The 18,548-nt window shown below is 41.1% G+C and overlaps 1 protein-coding gene across 3 annotated transcripts in view; it reads right to left on the bottom strand.

Moving 5' to 3' along the window:
- Nucleotides 1-433: 433 nt before the first annotated feature.
- The window catches only part of LOC100753254 (glutathione S-transferase A4), a 30,122-nt gene continuing 12,007 nt past the window's right edge, over nt 434-18,548 (bottom strand). For all 3 annotated transcript variants that reach the window (XM_027411098.2, XM_027411097.2, XM_027411099.2), the window contains exons 2-7: nt 14,962-15,068; nt 13,965-14,016; nt 8,790-8,922; nt 7,312-7,453; nt 3,097-3,228; nt 434-724 (exon numbers count right to left, since the gene is read on the bottom strand). In XM_027411098.2, coding sequence (XP_027266899.1) covers nt 602-724; nt 3,097-3,228; nt 7,312-7,453; nt 8,790-8,922; nt 13,965-14,016; nt 14,962-15,048 — 669 coding nt within the window. In that variant the 5' untranslated portion in view covers nt 15,049-15,068 and the 3' untranslated portion in view covers nt 434-601. The remainder of the gene's footprint in view (nt 725-3,096; nt 3,229-7,311; nt 7,454-8,789; nt 8,923-13,964; nt 14,017-14,961; nt 15,069-18,548) is intronic.

Below are 18,548 nucleotides of genomic sequence, written 5' to 3'. Positions count from 1 at the left end.
CTCTGGGATTGTCTCCGCAAAGCCAAACCCGAGCTTCAGTGGTTTTGGTAGCTGGAAGAAGGCTGCCTGATGACCCAGGTTCTTTTCTTTAATGGGGTTCCCAAACGGTGTCCCAGACATCCTTTCTGCTCCCACTTTGACACAGGGCTTACTAGACAGAGCAGCTATTCTCAGTATTGTTCGTCCTATTTCCAATTCCAAGTTCTCAGAAACCAGTGTAGGTATTGAAGTGACCCTCTGCTCCTGTCTGCAGTCTCCCCTTTCCCCCAGTTACCATCCTGATCTTTATACAGATGAATAATGGCCCAACATGGCTCAGTGTCCTGAATATATCTGTCTGCCGACCACCTCTTCATAAGGAACTCTGGTTTCACGACACTCCTAACTGTCATCCACAGCCAACAAGCTTAAAATGAAACCTTACCCAACAGAATAGTTTTTCATTGTATTTAATTGGCACATATTGCTGACAGCAGAGTGGTTTTGTTTTTTCAAAGACTCCTGGGATCTATCTACACCTTGTTTCTGGAATGTTATGTAACTGGCCTATGGTGACACTGCCATTGGATACTCGCTGTAGCCATCTTAAGACCTGCTGTCACTAGAAATTAAGGACATTCCTGACCACCTCAACATAGTGAGCATCTGGAGGTGGCTTCCTCTGACTCCCAGGCTGCAGGAACTTCTTAATTGTAGGAATGTTGCTGATTCTTGTCTTGAATGCCTGAAACAAGAAACAGCGAAATCAGGAGCTTGATAGCTGTCACAACCATTAAGAAATCAGAGTTTTGGCCTGGAGAGATGGCTCAGTGGTTAAGAACATTAGCTGGTCTTCCAGAGGTCCTGAGTTCAATTCCCCACTCACAACCATTTGTAATGAGATCTGGTGCCCTCTTCTGGCCTGTAGGCATACATGCAGACAGAACACTGTATACATAATAAAATAAATCTTTAAAAAAGAGATGAAGAAAGAAAAAATCAGAGTTTTGCCATAGAGGAGGTGCTCAGGCCTTTAGTGCTAATGCCTAGGGTGTTGGTGCTGAACTAATTTCTTGGTGTGTTTGCTGACTTTTCCTGGCATGGGTTGAAATGTCTTATTTAAAAGGCAAAAGCATGATCAGAGCATATTAAAAGACCTTAATGATTTGTAGTCTTTGGCCTATTAAGTCTTGCATTAGGAATTTATTAGAAGGGAATACCAAAGAGTGTGAGCAAAGAAATTACAACAAGTGGTAGAACTCGTTAGCAAGGGCCAGCTGGTGGCCTCAGCTGACTGTGCTATCTGGAGCCTTCAGGAGCTGGTTTCCCAGCAGCATCCTCACCTCAAAAGAAGCATCATGCTCTCTAACAATCACCTTGACTTCAAAGGAACCCCACACCCTCTGGGCAGCACCCTCCCTCCAAGGAGCACCTTATCCTTCAAGAATCATCAAACCCTCCCAAGAGCACCAGCCCCTCTCAGGAGCACCAGCCCCTCCCAGAAGCATCAGCCCTTCTAGAAGCATTGTGCTCTCTGTGCTGATGTTCTAGATTTAGGGATCTTCATTTATAATAAAAGAATGCTTTCATTATTGTGTATGTATGAGTGTTTTACTGGCATGCATGTCTGAGTACCACATGAATGCAATTCCCCAGAGACCAGAGAGGGGACTGAATTCCCTTGTGACTGTGCCACCGTGAGTGCTGGGAATTGAGCCTGCATCCTCTGGAAGAGCAACTAGTGCTCATGAGAATGTTCTTTATATATAGTTAACTCGGAGAACTGGCATGAAGTAATACAGTAAAAGGAATGATGATCCAAAGGGAGGCTTGCTCCATTCCTCCAGGGTATTTATTTTGTTGCTTTAAATGTTCTTTTATGAAATTTATTTTTGATAATTCCTTTTCTTTTATAATAAGAAGGAAGAAATGCTGGGTTTTTTGTTGTTGTTGTTGTTTTGGTTTGGTTTTTCAAGACAGGGTTTCTTTGTGGCTTTGGAGGCTGTACTGGAACTAGCTCTTGTAGACCAGGCTGGTCTCCAACTCACAGAGATCCTCCTGCCTCTACCTCCCCGCCTCCACTCCTGAGTGCTGGGATTAAAGGCATGTACCACCACTGCCCGGCTGTTCTTTTTCTTTTTTTAGATACACATTTTTATTTATAATTCAGAGTATCTGAAATTCTTTACATTAAAATGGTAACTAATTCCTTTTTAAACCCATGCAACTCCACGCCTTCTTTCTCTGTCTCTTAAGAAAACAAGAGGCAAATAAAAGACAGACAGTGATAAAACAAAAAGAACAAACTAATGAACAAAGGAAAACACTAAGAAAGAGCACACACACACACACACACACACACACACACACACAAAACCCATAAAAACTTAAAATTGGAAACCATAATATACAGGCAAAAGACTGGTAAGATTAAAAAAAAAAAAAATCTCCCAAAATACCATACCATTGAGTTTGTTTTGTGTTGGCCACCAAATGCTGGGCATGGAGTCTGTCCTTGAAGGAGGTTTGTATACCCAGTAAGACACCCTTGGAGAAACTAATTAAAAGCATTGTTCTTAACAGACAAAAGCTAATGGTTCTCTCTGAGAGAAATGTGAGGAGCTAGAGCAGGGGTAAGTCAGTGTAGCAACGGCGGGATTCTTTGCGTAAGCTGCAGCAATATGACCGGGAGGTGACCTAGCATCGAGGCTGCTAAAAGAGGACACCATCATCTGAGAGGAGCCAGGATGGAAGAACAAAGGTTGTTGTTGCAAGTAAAAATGTTTAGAGAACTGAAAAAAAGAAAAAAAAAAAAAAAAGCCATGAATGTCCTAGGACCTCATACATGTAGGTCATGTGCTCTACCTCTGAGCTCCATGCCCCAGCAGTTTACATGTTCATATCAGAACCTCAAATACCCATTTCCCGTCATATAAAGTTTCATTCCCTAACAGATCCTATAGTGTAAGTGTGACTAAATAACTAGAATGAATAAAACGACGCTTTTTGAGGCAGTTTCTCGTAAGTTTTAAGCCTGGCTTTGAGGCACCTGTTATTTCAGGCATTGTTCCAGCTGCATCTCCTTGGGCTTTGTGTCTGCGCTGACGAGAGTCCTACCTGAAGCAGAGGGAAGTCGGACAGCACAGGGGCGCTGAGTTCTTCCACCATCAAAATGGCTTCTAACAGCTGTATGTCTGCCCAACTGAGCTGGTTGCCAACGAGAAAATCCTCTCCGTGGTCTTTCAAAATCTACAGGAAAGAAAAACATACTTTAATGGAAGTCATGATGATTTGCCTGTCTGAATGCTTGCACTGTGAACCTCACTGAGGAAGCTTTAGTGAGCTCTAGAGCTAGCAAGAACAGCAGAAGCCAAGACTCTTGCACGTAGCATGGACTGTTGTAATCTCTTTGGGAACGAGTCTGTGAATATCAAGGCCCTTATGTGGTGAAGTACTGACACTTCCTGAGAAGCATGGAGGAAGCTAAGGAACACTTTACACACCAGTACAGGGACACATGGGAGCTAGAATTATTGAGAACCCAACTGCTTGACACAAATCAAAACAAGTCAACAGTGGAATTAGAAGCCCAAGCCTGAAAAAAGTTAATTTTTCAGTACCAAGTGGGAAGCAAATATAAGTAAAAAGATACCAGAGTCAGCCTTGAGTAGCAAATATGTAAAACATGGTTAACTCCACAAAGAGGAACTAATAATACATATAAGAACTTGGGGAGGGGTCTGGAAAAGCGACTGGGTGATTAACAGTATATGCACCTTTGGTAACTCCAGTTCCAGGGGATCTGACCACCAGATACATACATGATATACAGACATGCAGGCAGACAGAATATATATGTATATAATGAATTTTTTTAAATCTAAAAAAAAAATTTAATGAAAAGAAAAGGTCTTAAGCAAGAAAGTAGCAGTGGGCTGAAAAGATGGCTCAGAGGTTAAGAGCACTGGCTGCTCTTCCAGGGGTCCTGAGTTCAATTTTCCAGCAACAACTCCAAGCATAACCATCTGTAATGCGATCTGGTGCCCTCTTCTGGCAGGTAGACATACATGCAGGAAGAACATTGCATACATAATACATAAATACATAAATAACCATTTAAAAAAAAAGAAAGTAGCAATATTGACATTTGTTAATGCCAAGTAGTAGTTACATAGAAATTCTGCTTTGGAAAATCTTCTAAATGATAAAACAGTAGTGTAAGTAACTTCAATATAACCACAGTTATCTATAAATAAAAAGAAAATGACTGTATTTATGTTTTAAAAAACTGGGTGAAAATACATGAAACCAATTCTTACACTTATCTTTTGGTCATGAGGAATAGTCATAGTTTCTGTTTATAGCCTATATTTCCAAATAAGATCTTAAAACAAACTAAGCACAATAAACGTGGTGGTTTGAATGGGAATAACTCCCATAGGCTCACAGATTTGAATACTTGGTCACAGGGAGTGGCGCTATTTGAAAGGATTAGAGGGTAGATTTCTTGGAGGAAGTGTGTCACTGGGAGGTAGGCTTTGAGATCTCAAAAGATCATTCCAAGCCCATCCCTCTCTTCATGCTGCCTGTGGATCCAGATCTCGAACTCTCAGCTCCTTCTCCAGCACCGTGGCTGCTTGCATTCCACCATGCTCCCTGTCACGATGGGGATTAAGCCTCTGAATCTGTAAACCAGGCCCAGTTAAATGTTTTCCTTTATAACAGTTGCCAAGGTCATGGTGTCTCTTCACAGCAATAGAACAGTGTCTAAGACAAACATGTTGAAATCTTAGATAGAAAGGAGTATCATGATGTTACTTATAGGATAAAACCAAAATAATAATAATAATAATAATAATAATAATAATAATAATAATAATAACACACTAATTGTTCCTCGCTAATTATTTTTAAATAAAAAAGAAGGCACTTATCTTCATTGCTTATATAAACCACACTCCAGAGCAACTATGTCATGAAGGAGAGATATTCATGTTCTCTCTGTCTAGTTATATAGCCTAGGATGATCTTGCATTCTAGATTCTCCTCTGTCTTATCTCCCAAAGTTCTGAGAATACAGGAGTGTCCACTGCACTTGGCTTGGGAGAGTCTCTATGTAGAGAACATTCTGCATAATCATGAAGACAGCTGGGATGGTGAATCACACCTGCAATCACACTCATAGGAGGGGACAGGAGGACTGAGGTTATGGCCAGCTTGGAGGCTAGGCTAGGGTTCAGTATGAGAACCTGTCTCGATAGACAGATAGACAGACAGACAGTGGAGAGTAGATTTCAAGCTTCTAGATTACAAGACATTCAGGAACACAAGAGTTGTTGTGTTAACTAAAATCCAGCACAGGAAACCACAACAATGCAATAGAAAAGAAGAGGAGGGGAGACAAGAAAGCAGGACCTAACAGATAAAAAGGAAGCTCAAGTTTTCCAATTAGAATTATAAAGTTGAGTTCAATCCAGACTTGAATAAAAGAATTATTTTTAAGTGCTTTGGAAAGCATGGGGTAGAGACTCTTTGGCTCAAATCTGCAGTATAACACAGACTAAATTGTGTGATATTTTAAATGGAAATGCTTCAATAACACTGCCATTGTCCCTGGATCAATGGAACTCATCTAGAACGCTGAAGGACTGGCAGAACTCTGCATTGTGGTTTACACAATAGCCTACAAAACCTTTAGTTGTGAGACGTGCACTAATAGGTCTTCCTTACCATTCTACACACTGCTCTAGAGGGTTAGAACCTTCTAAGATGTACTGTGAAGACACTTCTTATTAGCATTTTCCACTGACTGCTGAACAAGTTTCCAATTTAAAAGCTTTTGTCTTTTTTTTATTAAGGCACAGTTAGCCTCCAGGACCAGGCAGTGAATTCAAGAAAGTAACACCTTGGGCTAATGGCTTATTGATTAAAAAAAAAAAAAAAAAAAAAAAAGAAAGAAACAGAAAAGAAATTGTTTTATTAGAGGTTCTATAATTTTTGCTATAACTTGTTCTGGAATCTATATTATTAAAGTTTGATCCCAGGAGCTAGAAAGATGGTTTGGTGGTTAAAAACATTGTTTGCTCTTCCAAAGATCTGGGTTCAATTCCCAAACCCATATAGTGGCTCACAATCACCTGTAACCAATTCTAGGGGATCAGATGCCCCCTACTGACCTCCACAGGCACCCGGCAAAACACCCACTCACATAAAATAAAAAGTAAATTTTTTTTTTTTTAAGTTTTGACCTTGGGCTGGAGAGATGGCTCAGAGGTTAAGAGCACTGGCTGCTCTTCCAGAGGTCCTGAGTTCAATTCCCAGCCACCACATGGTGACTCACAACCATCTGTAATGAGATCTGGTGCCCTCTACTGGCATGAAGAGACACATGCAGGCAGAATACTGTATACATACTAAATAAATTTGTTTTAAAAATGTGCTTTAAAGTTTTGACCTTGTCTTAGTTACTTAGTTACTTTTCTATTGCTATGATAAGACATCATGACTGAGGCAACTTATGATGGAAGAATTTATTTGGGTCTCATGGTTTCAGAGGATCAGAGTCTATGACAATCATGGCAGGGAACATAGGAGTAGGCAGACTGGCATGGTGCTGGAGCAGTAGATGAGAGCTTACATCTTGATACACAAGCATGAGGCAGAGCGAGCTCACTGGAAATGGTGTGGGCTTTGGAAACCTCAAAGCCTGCCCCCAGTGACATACTTTCCAATAAGACTACACAGTCTAATTCTTCCCAGACAATTCTATAAATTGGGGACCAAGTATACAAATATATGAGTGGATGGTGGCTATTCTCATTCAAACCACCACAGACCCTACAGCAGGAAAGCTCTGATACAGCCTGTCTTTTTATATTTTTATTTGTTTTATTTTATGTGACTATGTATGAAGGGGAGGGGTGCCTTTGACATGGCATGCGTGAGGAGGCCAGAGGGCAACTTACAGGAGCTGGTTCTCTCCTTCCACCATCTGAGTCCCCAAGATTGAACTCAAGTTCAGTCCTGACAGCAGGTGCCGTTACCCACTGGTACTCACCTTGCCTATCTTTCTGAACACTCATTCTTTTTTTTTTTTTTAAAGATTTTATTTATTTATTATGTATACAACATTCTACTTCCATGTATATCTGCACACCAGAAGAGGGCACCAGATCTCATAACGGATGGTTATGTGAGCCACCATGTGGTTGCTGGGAATTGAACTCGGAACCTCTGAAAGATCAGTCAGTGCTCTTAACCTCTGAGCCATCTCTCCAGCCCCCTGAACACTCATTCTTAAACAGTCTGCATATTAGGAATATACAAGCTTACCTTTTCAAAGACAGGGAAGTAACGAGTCTTAGCTCTCTTCACTACTAAAGCATAGCTCTCCTCTTTTTCCTTAGGGGGTTTAAATGGAGCCTGGGCGATCATTAGCATCAGGTCCAGGGTGCCATCAGCATACATGTCAATCCTGAAAATACACCATAGACTCCCATTGGAATGGAGCCTTCAAGTGCAGGCTTCCTAGTGCAATACTGGACAGGATTCATAGTGTTAGCAAATGGTGTTTGATTCTCCCCCAAATCTTCCACTCTCAGGAATGAATTTCAGAACCAAATCTGCCCAGGTGATATAGTGGAGGCTGTGCAAACATTTACTGAAAGAAAGGGTGTATGAAAGGTAATTGGTGCCTGTATGTAGAAACCCGCCACAAACAGAGTGGGATTATGATGGTGTTGAGATTATAAAAAACTTAGAGATTTAAGGACACTTCATTAAAAAGTATACATGAAAACGGTGAAGATGCACAGCATTTATAGGCTGTGGAATTGCTTTTCCTGCCATCTGTTTCACTGGGGAAGGTGTGGGCATATAGGAATGCGCTGTTGCTTCTGGGCGTTGCTCACTCCTGTGTGACACCCTTTCTCTGTCTTCTAAATAATGGATACAACTATAAGAATACGACTTTCCTTAGGCAGATCCAGCACAGCATATAACAGAGCAGATATTCGTGGGACATAGATGCAAAACAAACAAACAAACAAACAGCAGAACAGAACAAAGAACTACACAGCTTTTCATCCTCCAGTATTTATGATGAATCCTGTCCGGTCCTTCTGTGGGGGCTTCCCCAGGCTGACCTTTCGATTGACTAATGGATAAGGTGGAAGTATGAGGGGAGAACTCTGGGCTGAGCTTATGATACTTAAGATCTTTCACGTTCACTCTTAGAATTCTGTCTGTGTTTCATGAGAAGATAAGAATGACAGCATGGGAGATATATGCCTTATTTCTCCCCAAACTGACAATCTGCCAATACCCAAGTCTAGAGCTGCCTGCTAACAGGTTAGCAGACATCTGGGTGAGACCAGCTGGGATAAGTCCAGCCCAGGCCAGATAGAGGCCACCCAGAAATCCATAGACAAGTGCTTGCTAATTGAAATCTGTTTCAAGTTGATAGCAAAATAGATCATCGATACAACGGTCAAGGCTTGTTCGCTGAGTCAGTCAGTTGCACCTTCAAGTAAATTGTTTTGCTAGGTGGTTTTCTGAGACCATAGCTTGCTAGGCATGAGTAAGAGAATACTATAAGCTGCCTAGCATGAGTTGTATGCAAAAAGAGAATGTAGAATATGTTCTCAGAATTCTGCACAAGCAATGCCACCTCTAACAACAGTACCTCCCCTTTGTTCCCCGACTTTCCCCCTTCAGTTCCGGTTGGAAGATGCAATCAAATCAGGTTTCAGTTGGTATAAGACCAAAGAAGCCTGGTTTAAAATCTAGTACAGGAACGAACATTAAGGTACCTGAGTCTCTCCTTCAGGTCCTTCCCGTACAAGTTGTACTTGGCAGCAAGGTAGCTGAGGATGGCTCTTGACTGTGTCAGCGGCATTCCATCAATCTCAACCAAAGGTACTTGGTCAAAAAGCAGGCGCCCATCTGCGATGTGAAAGAGAGGATAAGAGCTCATCTTCATTGGTTTCATTGGTTGCAGACCATCAGCAGGATGGCCCAAACTAACTTCACTGAATGGTTTTTAGTTAAAATGATGAATGACAGGCCCCAGTAGGTAAGAAATGCCAATCATTTGTTTCGTGTCAAATGAGAGCTTTGTTTGACTATGCTGTGCTCTTTTTGTGTATTGAATAACAGCATTTTCTATATTTACTCTTAACATATATTATATCAAAATAAAACAAATTTTATATACATATACTAAATTTCCGGTTTTCAGAGCTTAAGCTGTGTAAAAGTCATTGGGCGTGAAAGGTTGCTAAGAATGCCTTACCCTCAGATATTCTGAGTTGGGGCTGAAGTCTGAGAGTGTGCATTCTTTTAAAAGCATTATCACTTACTGCTATAGGCACACATGACAGCAGGAAGCATATGTCCACAGAGCACATTTCATGCAGTCATCCATTCTAGCCATGCACATTTGAATAAGCCATTTCCCTGAGCTTCAGCATCCTATCTCTAATGATAATATCCATTCAGCAGGACTTTGAAAGGAGGTACTAGCTATAAAACAATGCCAGTAATCCAAGTGAATCAAAACCAAGTTTTCATTTGGTGACAACTTACATAACTGCAGTTTATTATTACTTAACAGCAGGAACACCTTCGGAGACTTGTATGTTAGGTAATCTTGTCCTTGTGTGGACACTGTAAGTGTGTACTCACACAGACTAAGATGCCTACAGAGTCACTAGGCAAAATAGTCTTATGAGAATACCATTCATGTATGTAGGCCATTGTTGACCAAAGGTCTTTGTGTAACTTGAGATTATAATGTGTGAAGATAAATATGGTTCCCTTCTCATGAAGAAGGGAATATAGGTCTCTAACATCCATTAATACCTGAACATTGTCATCAAGATTATGAAACTTTGCCCAAACTTGGAATCACATTTCACTAATGCATTGTAATGGCCCTACAATCTCTCTGAGTCATTCCTTCTTTGCTTCCTTCTTTCTTCCTTCCTTCCTTTCTTCTAAGATAGGGTTTCTACGTGTAGCCCTGGGTATCCTGGATTGTGCACTATAGACCAGACTGGCCTTGAACTCAATGATCCTCCTTCCTCTGCCTCCCAAAAGTGCTGAGATTAAAAGTATGCACCACAATGGCCCAGAAGGGCTTCTCTGATTTCCGATGCTTCTCACTCGATTCAATGGCATTGGAATATGGTGAACATTGTTGTAAGAAACAATGATAGCTTTCCAAAGGCCAGCATCTCTCTCTTATCAGATGTGTTAGGCAAGTCTCCGGCTTGGCTGAGTTTGCTTTCTGGTATGTAACAGTCTCTGTCTGCCCACTTAACATAGTTTCATTAAGTAGATGACATTGTAACCATTGTTTCCAAGTATCGGAAAGATGAATGGGGAGATTCACTGGCTGTATTACATCACCAGATAGCCACATTCATTCATCATTGAAGTGCTGGGCTCTGTGCTCATGAGTGATAAGACCAGTTAGAAACAATGAAAAAACAAAAAAACAAACAATGCAATGCCTGCTCCAAGAAGCTGACCATCTTTTTCAGAGAGATTTTTTTTTCAAAACCCAGATCAAGAAAGCAGGAAAATATCTTTGACACTATTTAGTTCAATTCTTTTCCATTACCAAAGGTATCTCAGAGGCCAAGGGAAGTGAGTGTAATCTACCAGATTCACATAGTCTCAGAACAGCTAAGCTAATGACAGTGAACCTTCTGACTTTGTTGAGGCTTCTCTGATGTCTCATATTGTCTCCTGCTCAAAACCGTGGAGCCAGGAGGTCATCCCCAGTGTAAGAGCAACATCATAGATTAAGGGAGAGCTGGAACACTGTCAGGGACTGTTTGGGAACACTGCCTGATGGAATGCTGGTGGAAAGGGCTATGGAGCACGTGTATCCATAAGTACCCATAGTGAGAGCCACAGACTGTTCTTGGAGTGGAGTGAGGTAGAATCAAAGAGAAGGAGAAATTTCAGAAAAACAACGTCCTTGCAAAGGATTTGGGGAAAGGGTGGTCAGGGCTTTCCATTTCATGGAGATCCACTAGCATGTTGTAATCTGTGGACAGAGAAAACACAGAGGAGGCAGTGGAGTTAAAAATCTTGCCCAAACTGTACAATTTAATTAGTGAGAGTCTGTGTCCTTCTTAAACTAATTTTCAATTTCCTGACCGTTAACATGCTCTTTAGGTAATGCAGTGACATTTAGGCTCTGAGGAAACTAAGCAATGCTGTTAAGTGCCACTTTTCCCTTTTGGTGTGAGAAACTTTTCCGGGAATTGTAATATTAGTAATCGGTCTTTCTCTTTGCTCAAAACTCAATTAAGCCAGGCACAATGGTCCACACCCAAGAGGCTCAGGCAAGAGGATAGCAAGTTCAGGCAAGAGGATAGCAAGTTCAGGGAATGCCTAGGCTACATAGTAATATTCTCCTACTACAGAGACATTGTTATACTGTTCACAGTAGCTGGGAAATAGAACCAGCTAAGATGTCCATCAACTAATGAATGGAGAATGAAATGTGGTAGATATGAATTCTACCCAGAACTAGAGAAAAGAAAAAGTAGGAAAATTGGAGGAAAATGGATAGAACTGGAAAATACTATGCTAAGTGAGGTAACCTAGGTCCAGGAAAACAAACATTACATGTTCTTTTTTTCTTATATGTGGATCCTAGCCTCAAATTGTTAGATGTATGTGCTTAATGCTTAACTTGGAGTATCTGTAAAAGCGAGGAAGCTAGAAAAAGAAGCCCAGGGGAATAAAGAGGCTTTGGGATGGGACTGGAATGCAAGTGATACAAAAGCAGAGGGAGACAAAACTGGGGAACCATCACAGAAGAGAGGGGAGAAAGGACATAAGGGCCACATGATGGGGAAGCAGGCTATGATATAACTTCAAGAATGATACGGCTGTTACAGTCACTAACACAGCAGCTGACATTGTCTGCATGGAGTCTGCACAAGACCGGGCTGTCAACATTCAGTCATGGCGAGGAGGAGGAGTTAGGAGAAGGCTTAACCAGAGCTTAGCAGATATGAAAAGCCATAAGAAAACCTAGCAATCTAATTAAAAATACCTTTTTAAGAGAGAGAAGGGGAAACTGAGGTACACTGAATGGATGTGTAAATATTGTTTCCAGGAGCCGTGGGTTATTATAAAATTATATATAAATATATAAAAATCCCAGCACCAGGTATAGAAGTCCCCCTGTGAGCCATCGGTTTGGGAGGTACCAGAGGCCCCCAAATAAGCCAGTTATTACATTGCCGTTGGTCTCCCACCAGAGCTAGATGATTAGACATCATTCTGAAGACATCGTTGACTTTGGTTTCGGAACATAGAGAAATCAAGTTTGAATTAAACCAAAAGTCTCATCTCTGCATTCATCATACTGTAACATGCTATGTAGGCTACTGGGGGAGAAAAGTCATCAATGATCTCACCCAGCTGTAGACACTGCATGCTAAAAGACTGATCTTCCCTGCAAAATGTGCTAACTGGTACAATAATGGTATGACTATTATGGGGATAATCAACTACTTTCTTATTGAATTTTAGACACCCCCACCCTCCTCCATAAGGAAGTGCTCATGATGTAACTTGGTCCAAGGTCCATTGTTGAGGAGGTCATAAAACTCAAGACAGTATTTACTACTTTATCTTGCTCAATGGACACATTGTCCAGTTACCTTCTAAATATTTATATTTATGCTCACATATTAGTGCTGTGGTCAACCTTGACTAAAAAAAAAAAAGCTTCATCTTTTTGTGGGTGGCAGTTAATGCCGAGGTTCACTAGTGGTCAAAGAGCTGAGAAAGTAACTGTTGCCTACACAGGACATTGATATCACTCTCTCCGAGGGTTAGGCAGCATCATAAAAGAAGGGTCGAATGAATGTAAAAGCGGGAAGATGTGGAGGGATGCTGTTAAATGGTGTCTCTGAGTCACTGCATCCATGATTGTAGCAGCTACGGTTACTGAGACTGGCTCAAGGTTGGGTCTATCAACATTCCATCATGGATATAGGAGGGGCTTTAGGGCCTCACTCTTCCTTGAGGGGCCATTGATAGTTAATGATTATGGAGAAGGGGGAGTCATATTTTTCAGTGGTGTAACTACTTATAAATTGCCCATGCTCCAGTAAATAACCTCTGAAACCATGCTCGTGCAAACAATTCTAATTAAATTCAGTGGGTCAAAAAACAAAAACAAAAACATAAAAAGTAGGAAGGGGTTGTGTTGGAAAGAAGAAAGCATTCAGTGGGGTGTGGGGTGGGAGGGATAAGAGGGCATTGGGGGTGTTATCAAAGTAATTCATATACATAAATGGAATTGTCAGAGAATAAATCTTTTTTTTTAACTTTTTTTTTGGTTTTTCGAGACAGGGTTTCTCTGTGTAGCTTTGGAGCCTGTCCTGGCACTCGCTCTAGAGACCAGGCTGGCCTCGAACTCACAGAGATCCTCCTGCCTCTGCTTCCCGAGTGCTGGGATTAAAGGCGTGCACCACCAACACCCAGCAGAGAATAAATCTTAAAAGTAAAAAATGGGTATGGTTCAGGCTCAAGTCTATCCTTCATGCCATAATTTCATAAATCTATTAAAACACCAAGAAAAATAGGCATGAATTACAAACATAGGAGCTATCCCTCTTATCTTGTCCCAGCCACTGAGACACGATTAAGACTTATTAAAGGGATTCAGGTGCTGAGCCACTCAGAACAAAGGAATCTATACCATCATATTAATTGAGGCCAGTGCTGTCAGATACTTGGTATGCATGAAGGCTATAGAGATCGGATAGTTGATAAATTAGCTTTGCATCAGGAAAATAGGGATTAATCAGTCAACCTTTGTAGGAGTGCTGGTACCAGCCCCTTCTAGTAGCTACCATTCCTGAGATCTGTGTTCTATTTGGTGAATGTATTTCCAGAAACAAGTTATTACTTTCTTCCAATAAGACAGCATTGAATAAATCAAGGCTCACCCTTTTGCAACTTCTCATATTGTTCTCTTGTCTCAAGAAATTCTTCTTCGAACTAGATTAAGGAAAAAGAGATATTGTTATAATTTCAAGATAGGAAGTAGGGAGAAAGAGCTTCTGATACCTTTTGGAAATGCCATATAGTCTTCAGAATAAAATCTAAAAGGGAACCACAAAGCTGTCAACTCCCACCTAAAAGCATGACAGGTTGTGTATTTAGAGATTAGCTATGAGGGGTGTCCAGCCTTTTGACATTGTGACATGATGTTGTCATCTACCGGTGTGTTGGCTGCATTTGTAGCTATCCTGGGGCGCTACTGGTTAATTGAGCCTCAAGGGATAAAATGGGACAAAAAGACATTTGAAGGAGTTACCTACATCAAGGATCCCCAAGTCCCTTGTTTTCCCATTTTTGCTTTGCCTACACTAGCTCTTCCCTTACTCTTAACACGTGTCCCAAAGATCCCACTCAAGTGAGGCTATGGTAATTTATTGACGGGTTTTCTAAAACTTTGTAAGGGTGATTTTGTCCTTCACAACCTGAGATGATTGGGGCAGAGGAACAGACTAAGGGAAGTCTCTAAAGGGAAAAGTGGAAAACAAAGACAGCGGTGAGCCCTTGTTCCAGAGGAGATGACATTCAGACAGAGAGACAATCCCAGGACAGAAAACTCTCGGTGGCGAGAGTTTAGGGAAGAGCCAGTGAGCAGATCTCTCATCTGGGCTGACGCTCCAGCTGGCAGTCATGAACATTCCATTAGTGAGGTGCTGAGACAGGACTTAAATGGCCTCAGAAAAACCAGCCATTCCCAATGGAGGGAATGATCTTCCTAAGATCTTTTCATCTCTAGTAGCTTTAGACTATCCCAGGCTTTCAGCTCCCCCTCCTCCCCGCACCTCATGAGGGTAATCTCCCATTTTTCTCTTATTTAAGAAAACAGCTTAAAAGAAAGGGAAGAAGGAGATGGGAATTAAGAACCATCCCCAACTAGGAACCAACCTCCACTCCTGCTGCAGCCAGCAGCCATCGGATTGACTCCATCCTGCCTCTGCCGTGAAAGTAGTAGAGCTTGGGTTTGGTTTCCATGACTCCTGGTTCAGAGTTTCCTATGGGGTAGCAGTGAATTAAAAAAAAAAAAAAAAAAAAAAAAAGAGTGACAAACAAACTAGTGTACATTGTATGCTTTGCCTCCATTTAGAGCCTTGATAAAGCAGCATAAGCAAAGTTCTTGTGGAGCGATGTACACACATAAGGTAAAGCTATGAAGAAAAGGCACAAAAGCAGGATAAGGGGTGGCTCTTAAGAACACATGGCTATGACTGGTGGTGGGGGACATTTGAGGTTTCTAGGCTGTCCCACTCTTGAGCAGAAATAGCAGTTTTTAACTTTAGCTATTTAAATGTGTATAAGTGACTTGCCTTATGCTTTATAAATGCTGTCACTCACAACTTGAGACCTAAGAACAAACTGTACCCATCAAGGCCTCATATTATTTGAAACTGTCTCTGATATTTGGAGAAAGGCACCAGGAATTGATATAATGATTTCATGAATATCTCTGAAAAAAAAAATCTTTTCTAACATCAGCAATGAGGCAAGCCTGCTTGAAGTGGAATACTCAGGGGGAAATTGGGAGTCTGATTGCTGCCACAAGACTTTATTTTTTTCAGTTCCCAGGACCCACCTGGGAATGCAGCTCACAACTATCTATAACTCCAGTTCCAAGGCAATCAGATGCTATCTTCTGGACTCTTTGAGCACTGTTTGTATTTGGTACACTTATATACATGCAGGCAAAACACTCATACATGTAAAATAAAAATAAATATTTTGGTTTTACTATAAAAAGAGTACAAATAAATGACTTAATGATACAACTCAAGAATTTGGATAAACAAGAACAAACCAAACACAAATCTAGTAAATGGGAAGAAATAAAATAAGTCAGAGTAAAATGAATGAAATAGAAGCCAAGAAAACACAAAGAATCTGTGAGTCTAAGATCTGGCTCTTGAAGAAACTAAACAAGCTCACTAGACTATTGATTCATTAACCAAAAGAAAACCCAGATGGACAGAATAGTGATGAATGAGGAAACATTACAACAGACACCAAAGAAAGTCAGACTAGCATAAGGGAACACTTTAGAAACCTTTACTCAATTAAGTTATAAAATCTGAAGGAAATGGATGAATTTCTAGATGCACCCAGCCCACCAAATTTAAACCAAAGAGAGGTCAACAACCTAAACAGATCGATAACAAACAAGGAAACTGAAACAGTAATGAAAAGAGGTCAATGACCTAAACCAACCATTAGTAAGAAGACTGAAACAGAAATGAAAAAGCCTGCCAATCAAGGAATGGCTGGGCCCAGGTGGATTCACTGCAGAATTCTACCAGACTTTCAAAGAAGATCTATAGCTAATATTCCTGTATTAGTTAAAGAGAGAGACAGACAGAGAGAGGGAGGGAGGGAGGGAGAGAGAGAGAGAGAGAGAGAGAGAGAGAGAGAGAGAGAGAGAGAGAAATACAATTAGCATTCAAAAACTCCTTCAAAGCCAGAGCAGTTTACAAAGGAACAAGGCTTTTAAAAAGAAGTGGTGTAGAAACAATGACATTTTCACCTCGATGTCACTCATCTGGGCTCTGCTTGAGTTGGTTGTCAATTTACTCAATTACTTTAAAACATGAAAACTCATTACAGAACCAGTTTGACTCTAATGTAGCTCACAAACACTGAATGTCATCACTGAAGTGGTGACATTGAGCCCTTAGCTCAGTTGTGCAAAGTAAATTTGTAAAATACAAAATTCTGGGTTAAATTATTTTTAAACATGCAAAGTGATACTCTCCCCTCAGCAATCACTTCTTCAGGCACAAGAAATAAAGAGGCACCTGGGCATAGGGGCACACGTCCCAGGCTGAGGCAAGGGAACCGTGATGCGCATTTCCAAGCATCTGGTCATTTAGCAAAATTATTTAGCATCTGCTCTCTCTATAGAAAGCTTTATTAGATATGTTGTTCCCAAATATATTTTGCTAAAATGCATTATGGTCAATCAGGGCAACCGCACACATAAAGATGAAAGTTTTTGCCAAAGGGGGAAAAAAAAAAAACTACCACACTTATTTTCTTTGTTAAGTATATTGAAATAAATAGTATCATTAAAACAAAAACAAACAAAATATCACATTGCTGGCCTATGTATGTGGGGGGTGGAGTGGTAGAATATTTGCTTCACAAGGAAGAGGTCCTGGGTTTTACACACACACACACACACACACACACACACACACACACACACACACTGGGGTGTACATATAATACAGCATTACAGAAATTGAACACAGCCTTAGTTTACTTTCTGCTGTTATTTGCTTTCTGTTGCTACAATAAAAACTCTGACTGAAAACAGTTTATTTGCTTTACATATTCTCCTGAACAGTCTATTGAGGGAAGCCAAGGTAGGAACTGAAGCAGAGACCATGAAGGAACACTTTCTACTTACTGGCCTGCTCCTCAAGGCTTGCTCAGCCTGCTTTTAGAGTAGAATTCTGAGAGACAGGAATGGACTTGAGAACCAACAAACCAAGACTCTGGTTCCTACTCCTCAAGAGCCATCCAAGTGTGTACTGAGTCAACTGTTAGTTCACTAAACGAGCTTTTGGTATGATGACCTTGGGAGCTGAGTCCTGTGTGCAGCTCCTCAACCCAGAGCTCAGCTGGGTTAAGCAGAAAGTAGCTATATGTAGCTACTTAGGTCACTGCTAAGAAAAAAAAAAAAAAGGAAGAAGTAGCCTGGGAGTGGTGGCACATGCCTTTAATCTAGGCAGAGACAGGCAGATCTCTGTGAGTTCCAGGACAGTCTGGTCTGCAGAGCGAGTTCCAGGACAGCCAGAGCTACACAGAGAGACCCTGTGTCAAAATAAAACATGAAAAGAGAACTGAGGATATAGCTTAGGGGTAGAGTGCTTACTGAGCATGAACAGGCCCTAGTTCAATCGAGCAATAAAAGAAAAAATGTACCTTTCTTTTTAACTAGTTTCTTAAGTTCTCTGAGTCTCCGTTTCCTCATTTGCACAAGGCCAAATGTTTTTTTCATATCCACTCACTGATAACTCATTTGGTTAGTTATGAGGCTGAAAGGAGATAGCTGTGCAAATCGCTAAACATAGCAACCTAAATGGCCCTTCTCCCTCTCAGATTACAGCCACATTTGCATGTGAGAAAAGATGCTTCTGTTAGAAGTGGGCAGCATTCTCCAGAGAACGCTTCTGGACCACAGAGGTGGTCCTAGCAGTCAGGGCTGGAGAGATGGCTCAACTGTTAATAGCACTGGCTGCTCTTTCAGAGGATGGGGGAGGGTGGTGGTGGTTTCAATCCCAGCACCCAAATGGCAGCTCTCTCCAGCTCCAGGGGATCTGACACCCTACTGTACATATGTGGTACACAGACAGACATGCAGACAAAACACCCATGCACTTAAAACATTTTTTCTTTCTTTCTTTTTTTTTTTTTAAGGAAAAGAAATGAGGAGACCTGGCCCAGATGAAGTTAAGGAAACTGAATCTAGAATAAAAATT

This window comes from Cricetulus griseus, chromosome 4 (assembly GCF_003668045.3).
Source record: "Cricetulus griseus strain 17A/GY chromosome 4, alternate assembly CriGri-PICRH-1.0, whole genome shotgun sequence".
Classification (NCBI taxonomy): domain Eukaryota; kingdom Metazoa; phylum Chordata; class Mammalia; order Rodentia; family Cricetidae; genus Cricetulus; species Cricetulus griseus.
Note: the sequence above shows the minus strand (reverse complement) of the source record. Positions and strands in the feature narration are given on the sequence as shown.